The sequence below is a fragment of the Exserohilum turcica genome (assembly GCF_000359705.1).
Source record: "Exserohilum turcica Et28A unplaced genomic scaffold SETTUscaffold_4, whole genome shotgun sequence".
In the NCBI taxonomy this organism is placed as follows: domain Eukaryota; kingdom Fungi; phylum Ascomycota; class Dothideomycetes; order Pleosporales; family Pleosporaceae; genus Exserohilum; species Exserohilum turcicum.
This window is the reverse complement of record NW_007360247.1, coordinates 1,581,330-1,588,515: the sequence shown is the minus strand read 5'-3', so window position 1 is coordinate 1,588,515 and position 7,186 is coordinate 1,581,330. Positions and strand designations below refer to the sequence as shown.

Sequence of the window (7,186 nt, the reverse complement as noted above, 5' to 3'; positions counted from 1 at the left end):
TTGGGCTTGCGCATTCAGTGATGCTTGGATACGCATCATAGCTGCGAGTTGCATTTGTCGCTACGCGTGTTCTCTCCTGCGTTCGTCATCTATAAGCATGGCTGTGAGTCGGGGATCCATGTTTGCGGCTGCACAGGCCTGTGTACTGGGGAGCGTGCCATGGTGGTGGAAATAAGGTTATTAGACCCTGATAAGATCAGGGAATGTAGGAGTGAGCAAATCTTGGGAAAGCGGTTTTTGTTTGAATGGGCAGTGAAGAGTTGGATATTCACGTATCACCAACACCTTTCAACTATTGGGTTGCAGTATGTCGAATGGTGCTACTTCACGTTATGGATCACTGTAGCTCAAAGGGGTTTTTTTAGACGTGTCACCTGATTAGTACTCATTATATTACTTTGTCGGATGTTCTTCGAAGAGCCTGGGACTGCGCTCTTCTGTGTAACTAGTCTAACAATGCTACTCTAATTTTTGTATCAAAATTCAGCTACTACACCCATATCTGTGACATGGTCAGCAAACCTATGTGCAGGCTATAAAATGCATGGCCGTGTGAAAATCCATACCATAGTGCATCAACAAAAACATATGCTAGACACCAACAATGTGAAGCTTGAAAGTACAGTGTCTACACAGCGTACATCGGCACAAGTCCCACGACAAGATAAGACCACTCGGAATATTCCCAATTACATCCACACAAACATTCCCTCTCCATTTCCACACACTAAACTTGCTGAGACCCCGCAACAAATCGACAGTCTGACGTGACTAAAGCAAACGCAGCCATCATGCCTGCCCTACCAAATCCACAATCACAAGACCCATTGGCCGAAGAGTTTCAGGAAATCTTGTCACTCACAGATGACCGCTTAGCAACCTTTTCCCCCGATGACTCCGCCGCAAGCATCATTTTCACCATCCTAGGTCTCGGCCCACAGCGCGCCTCCTCACCTACCTGGTCCCCCCATTCTGCCCCCCCTCCTCTCCCCACATGGAGCACCCCTCCGTCCGAAAGCACCCTGACCACCACACCTAGCGACCCCCCCAACTCCAGCTTCAAACACTTTCTACACGACGCGTGGCACGTGGCCCAGCTAGGTATCTCGATCCCGTTATTCCGTCTAGAATCCATATCCATGAGCATCCTGGATACACCCTTCACAGCGTGCCTGCACGAATACCGCCGCCTGCCCTCTGACTTGCACACGCCTATCCTTATGGATGTGGCAGCCCTCGTCACCGACCTCCTGAACGACTTTGAATTGGACATCAGCAGTGTCGTTGCTGCGATCGCAGACATCGACGACACCGACAACCCCATGGAGCGCGTCAAAGCCGAGTGTGATGTCTACAATTACTACACCAGACTGCTGTATTACCGCGCGTGTATGCTGGGGTTGTCGAATGAGGATTTGGACTTGGATCTGTGGCGTGCGAAGCAGCAGCTCAACCTAGAATCGGATTTTGATGTGAGAGAGAACATGCTGCCGTTTGTCAACGAGGTGCATAGTGTGCTGGGGTATGTGGATGGGATGCTGGATGCGCAGGTTCCAGCGAGCAGCGAGCCTGCTATTGAAGAGTTCACAGAGGATGTGACGATAGTTGATACTGGCGACGATGTTGATGCAGAGTCTGAAGGCCAGAGCGAACTGGAATGTAGCATTTGCCTCATGGCAGGGACTGCTCACGTCGTCCGCACCCTCGCATGTAAACACGTCTTCTGCAAGGACTGTTTGCAAGCGTGGATTCAAACCCAACAACCAAATAGCCATCGGTGTCCCATCTGCCGAAAAGAACTCTTTCTGTGTGTCGTACGCGATTCAAACGAGCCGGCCCCTGGCGACGACAGTGCTGTGCGAGACATGGTAACCTGTCTACAATCTACCGTCGACTCGGCCTACGAGCTCGAGATGGACATTATGTGGCGCAATTTGGAGCATTAGATACATGGTAGATATGACATTCCCTGCAAAAAGCATTTCTGTGAGAGATGGAGAGACAGAGAGAGAGAGAAAAAAACCAGAAACCAAAAAAAGCTATTAAGTACTTACTTAAGTATGCAAACACACACTCAGCACGATTAAGAAAAATAAGAATAAAAAAATGTAAATTATATGACGTTAATTTCTCACACACAATATATTTTTTTGTTCTTCTTATAGTATATAGTAGTTAATACTATAATAGTATGAATCCCCGTCCGTAGTAAAGTGTGTGGTGTGTGTGTGTGTGGTATGTATTATGACTAGTAAGTAAACAAACCCTCCTCCTCCACCTCCTCCCGCCTTTCCCAAATTTTAATCAGAATGGAATAATAAGTATCTTACCCACCATTTTTCTTTTAGTTTTGCGTATGCGATGATCCCCAAGAAGTTGCACAGAAAAAAATAAAATCGAAACAAACATTTTTCGTCACTGTGGATTGTTTGTTGTGGATGTAGTAGACTAAGGCTGGGGTGGGGTGGGGTGTGTGTGTGTGTGTGTGTGTGTGTGTGTGTGTGGTGGATACGACGGACAAAAACAGGGGGAGATGGGGGAGAGGGAAGGGCTGGATGATACATGACCATGTCTACTTAGCGGCACGGGGCTTGGCCCTGCAGCTGGGGGGAGGGATTGCTATCTCGTTCCCTGTACATTCCACACACACACACACACACACACACACAATGCATGCAGCCTACCAGCGTCTTGTTTTTCGGATCTTCGCTTTTGTTTCCAGAAGCTGATGATAATTTCCGTTTTGTTTTTGGTCTCGGCTGTGGGGATAGAGCTACGCAGATTAACAAGCATGACCACACACACCTACTTACTACCCACGCCGTGTGAGTTGAAACCATTTGGAAACCTGTACCTGTGTAGCGTAGCTAGTCACGTCTGGATCGGGAGGGGGGTTTCCCCACTGAAAAAGTAAGCAGAGACCCCGTAAGAGACACATGTAGTGATGTAATGCATAAATGACATGATACAAAATTAAATTACTCGCGTGACACTACTCAGAAGCTACGTACAATCCTCGTCTCTGTCTCCATCAATCTTACCATGGTCTTGCGCGGTAAGTACGCACACCTCTAACGCGTGCTAGGCCGCTACTCCCTACCAGATATCTTCGCGACCAGCGCCTGCAAAGCTGCAATATCCTCGCAGGCTATTTTCACCTGTCCCTGCATCCACAGGCCCCGCTGCTCGACTCGTATCTTTTCATGAAGGTCGAACAGCGCAAGCGCCATTTGTTCCATCAAGGCTTCGGCCCGCTGGACTGGGCTTTCAGGGCCCGACTGGACCATGAACAGCTTCTTGGTGTCGGCCAAGAACGCAGTAATGTCTTTGTGCACCGCCTCGATGAGGCGGGGGGAATCGGTCAAACCGCACTCGAGCGCTACGGGGACGAGTTCTCCGTTGGAGTTCCTGTGGTTAGGCATGTTTTGTAGATGGGATTCGTGCTTTGTTAGTGTGCTTCTGCTTTGTGAATGGAAGTCTGTCTTCTGGATATCTTGCTTGTGATTCGAATGTTGTTGTGATTCCAACTATTTCGAGATCGCGGGGTTGTATAAATATCTAGACGGAAGCAATTCATTGTGAGAATACTGAGTGGGGTTATGGAACCACAGTATGGACGTTGTAGATCGACGAGGAAAGTAGCAAACAGCGATATAGGGTGAATGTCAAACAAATCGCCACTGTGTTGGGTAAAGGTCACTCACTGTGTTGCGGTGTGGAGGTGCGCTGTGAAGGCAACTACCAATTCCTCTACCTACAGATTCTGCACCAGAGTTGAATATCTGTGATTACAACCAACATCGACTCTAACATCACGTCGAAAAAGATATCGTCAGATTCATCAGAAAGCGCAATGGACGAGGCCAGCAGACAAGAAATCCAGGAGTGCATCGAGCTCAGGGAGGAAATCGAGAGGTTCATGGCCAATACCACCATTCAAGGCATGGACCAGTCTCAGCTGCTAGAAAAGTGGAAGCATTCCGTCATGTTGATCGGCAAATACATCCGCCTGTTCTTTGACGAGGAATTGGACATCAAGTATTGGGAAGAGGACTGGCCTCCTCCAGCAACAATGGACGACCAGCTTGAAACTCTCGGTCGGATTCGCCATTTTGAGCGTTACCTTCGGTATGCAGCTCACGGACGAGAGCTTTTCCCTCTTGCGGGCAGAGAGCACGATGGTCCGAGAATTCACATGGAGTCCATCCACATGGACAGCTTGATCAGCTATGCTGTCTTAGCACGAATTCTATTCTTGACCCGGCGGGGCCGTCAAGGTCGAGGCACATTCCCGACAGACGGGAGCTTGCGATATGACAACCCCGACTTTGAGGTCGAGCCCGAGGATGTGAATGGCTTGCTGCCTCAGCAGTACCAGTTTCTGCGCTATGTGAATAGACGCAAGCCTCTGTCTCTCGAGTGGGAAGCAGTGGTCGGACTCGTAGGCTCAATCACCCTCGAGGAGTACCAACTCGTGGAAACAATCTATCTGCAATGCGAGGCAGAGGGTATTCTTTCTCCTTACACCGCCAAGCCCGTTGAGACATTTACTACTCCCGGGACCAGCGAGGCGCTTGCTTCTGACTGCGGAGATTGCCCAGCGTGTACAAAGGGGTTTGGCGACACGGGCGCGGAAGATGTGGAGCCCGCGGTCAAGACTCGGTGTGGCCATTTCATGGGCAAGGCTTGTCTTCAAACATGGGTGGATGTATGGGAGGACGAGGAGAAGACGGGCGTTCCGACATGCCCACACTGTCGAGCGCCATTGGACGACTTGATTACTGTGTTGCCACCGAACGTGCAGCCCGTTGTGCGTGAGTGGATGGCCTATGCACGCAGCGACAGCGAGCTCGATGGCGAGGTGGATGCCTTTCCCTTGGCCGCGCGGGAACAGGAGGCTGAGCAGTGCTTCGATGTTTCGTTGGGAGTCATGCTGGAGAAGCTGGAAACGAGGCGGAATCGGTTCCTCGCATACAACGATGCGGTCCAGGAGGGCATTATGCAATGCTTGCGTATCGGCTAGGCGCTGACCGCCACGGTGGATCACTTTGACAAGGTGACAGGTAGGGATACCCGCGGGACTAATAGGAGAATTTGGATGCGTACACAAATTGCCAAGGCGATGGGGGCATGAAACATGAAACAGATGAAGGGCTCTTGGGCTTGGCGGCGCTGCTTCTTGTTTGGCGGCCGCGCCCTCTTGGCGACCGCTTAAGTCGGTTTGAGCCTGAGGTTGGCATTCGTCCCCTCATTAAAGACGCGGCTAGAACGAGAATAGTAGGCGGGCAGAGTGGATGCCGACCGGCTTTGCGACAGGGCCTCGCGGGGTTGGCATGGCGGAGATAGATGAAGACAAAGTCTTGGACGCCAGTCGCAGCGCCACCCATCGAGGATACTGACGGCACGTACCGGATGCGTAGTAATACAGTAATACACAGTATGCGGTATAAGTAGGTGCCCGTCGGCCTGGCTGGGAGAAGCATCGCAGTCATCGACTTTCGATTCATCCCTTCGCTTCCACATTCGTTTCTTTTGAATATATTCAAGTTCTCTCCTTTCACTTTCACCATGAAGACTGGCTCTTTCCTCTCTCTGCTGGCGGCCCCCTTGGCTGTCGACGCCCACTACATCTTCAACCTCGTGACCAACAAAGGTCAGACTGTCGGAGGCGAATACGCCTACGCCCGCAAGAACACCAACTCGTACCAGCCCTCGTACGCCAAAGACATTGTCAACTCGCCCGACCTTAGGTGCAACCAGGGAGCCAAGCCCGGCAACACGGGCACCTACACCGTCAAGGCTGGTGACACGATTGGCTTCAAGCTCTTCTTCAACGAGAAGATTGAGCACCCCGGCCCTGGATTCGTCTACGTCTCCAAGGCGCCTGGCAAGGTTGCCGACTACGATGGCAGCGGCGAGTGGACCAAGGTCGTCGAGCTTGGCCTCACCAACCCCAGCACGCCCGGCGTCGACACTGCGTGGGCGACGTGGCAGAAGGACCAGATCGAGTGGACCATCCAGGAGCAAATCCCCAAGGGCGAATACCTTGTGCGCGTCGAGCACATTGCCATCCACGAGGGCCACGTTGGAAAGGCCCAGTGTAAGTCAATTTGTCCCTATATAACATTAGCTTGGGTATGCTAACTCACCAATCTCCAGTCTACATGGAGTGCTTCCAGCTCAACATCGAGTCCTCGGGCGCCGGTACTCTTGGCCCCACTGTGAAGATTCCCGGTCTCTACAGCGCTGAGGACCCCGGTATTGCTTTCAACAAGTGGAGCAACCCCACGTCCTACCCTATGCCCGGCCCCAAGCTCTGGAACCCGTCTGGAGGCAGCGGTGCCTCTGGCAGCAGCACGCCCAGCAGCAGCACGCCCAGCAGCGGACAGCCTGCCAGCAACCCCGCCAGCAGCCCCGCCGCCGAAAATGAACAGGCTGCCAGCAGCCCTAACGGCCAAAGTGGACAACCTGCTGGCAGCCCTAACGGCCAAAATGGACAGCCTGGTGGCAACCCCAACGGTAATGGACAGTCTGGTAGCAGCCCCTACGGTAACTGGGGACAGCCTGCCGGCAACAGCCCATACGGTAATAATGGAGCCAAGCCAGCTAATACAGCCGGTGCTGACAAAGTGCAGGCCGCCGCACCTCACACTGATGCGAACTGCGACTCGACCAAGTCGGCCCAGTAAGCGCAAAAGTCGTCCGTAGCGGAGGAGGAAGACACGGAAGGGAAGGGAATCTTTTCATCATCCGCCCTAGCGGCGCTATTTTCGATCTACATGTGCATGCAGTACTTAGCTCTAGGGCAATGTGAATATGCAATTTACGCTTTATACCCGTTTGTGCGTGCCTGAACATGCAGTGCTGCTTTGTGATGAACGGCTGCGTGCTGGGGCCGAGCGATGCCGCAGCCGTCGGGCTGGCTGGGAGCGACTGATTCATGGGCCGTCGACTGGGGCGTCCGAGAGTATTGAAGGCTGTGTTGTATGCCGCGGTGAACAGCGTGTTAGCGACCAGAGGATGCGGTGGCCGCCAATCTTGCACCATGGGGGGCTAAGCGCGTCGGGCTGCAGGCGGCGAGGCTTGTCTGTTAGCGCATCGCCATGCAGCCGCACAGGAGAATGGCCGACGCGCCGTGGTTCAGCGCGGCCATCCCACGGCTCATGCATCGATGCAGACGGATGGA

General features: G+C 52.5%; 4 protein-coding genes across 4 annotated transcripts; 3 read left to right on the top strand and 1 right to left on the bottom strand.

Annotated features, from left to right (window-relative positions):
• Positions 1 to 791: 791 nt before the first annotated feature.
• SETTUDRAFT_21459 (uncharacterized protein) lies at positions 792 to 1,946 on the top strand (the record flags this gene model as incomplete). Its single annotated transcript, XM_008029827.1, has 1 exon — positions 792 to 1,946. The coding sequence occupies one exon, from the start codon at positions 792 to 794 to the stop codon at positions 1,944 to 1,946; it is 1,155 nt and encodes a 384-aa protein (XP_008028018.1).
• Positions 1,947 to 2,572: 626 nt separating this feature from the next.
• Positions 2,573 to 3,422, bottom strand: SETTUDRAFT_33105 (uncharacterized protein; the record flags this gene model as incomplete). Its single annotated transcript, XM_008029916.1, has 5 exons — positions 2,573 to 2,631; positions 2,685 to 2,773; positions 2,806 to 2,854; positions 3,012 to 3,047; positions 3,101 to 3,422. The coding sequence occupies 5 exons, from the start codon at positions 3,420 to 3,422 to the stop codon at positions 2,573 to 2,575; spliced, it is 555 nt and encodes a 184-aa protein (XP_008028107.1).
• Positions 3,423 to 3,853: 431 nt separating this feature from the next.
• Positions 3,854 to 5,023, top strand: SETTUDRAFT_21457 (uncharacterized protein; the record flags this gene model as incomplete). Its single annotated transcript, XM_008029826.1, has 1 exon — positions 3,854 to 5,023. One exon carries the CDS (start codon positions 3,854 to 3,856, stop codon positions 5,021 to 5,023), a length of 1,170 nt encoding a protein of 389 aa, XP_008028017.1.
• Positions 5,024 to 5,490: 467 nt separating this feature from the next.
• Positions 5,491 to 6,839, top strand: SETTUDRAFT_164382 (glycoside hydrolase family 61 protein). Its single transcript, XM_008030303.1, has 3 exons — positions 5,491 to 6,100; positions 6,160 to 6,585; positions 6,636 to 6,839. Exons 1-3 carry the CDS (start codon positions 5,569 to 5,571, stop codon positions 6,653 to 6,655), a joined length of 978 nt encoding a protein of 325 aa, XP_008028494.1. The 5' UTR covers positions 5,491 to 5,568; the 3' UTR covers positions 6,656 to 6,839.
• Positions 6,840 to 7,186: the final 347 nt, after the last annotated feature.

Excerpts from the sequence above, each read along its gene's own strand:
- SETTUDRAFT_164382 (XM_008030303.1), top strand. The coding sequence starts at position 5,569 with ATGAAGACTGGCTCTTTCCTCTCTCTGCTGGCGGCCCCCTTGGCTGTC. Across the intron at positions 6,101-6,159 it reads CCACGTTGGAAAGGCCCAGT|TCTACATGGAGTGCTTCCAG; the intron begins GTAAGTCAATTT and ends ACCAATCTCCAG. Across the intron at positions 6,586-6,635 it reads TGCCGGCAACAGCCCATACG|GCCGCCGCACCTCACACTGA; the intron begins GTAATAATGGAG and ends GACAAAGTGCAG.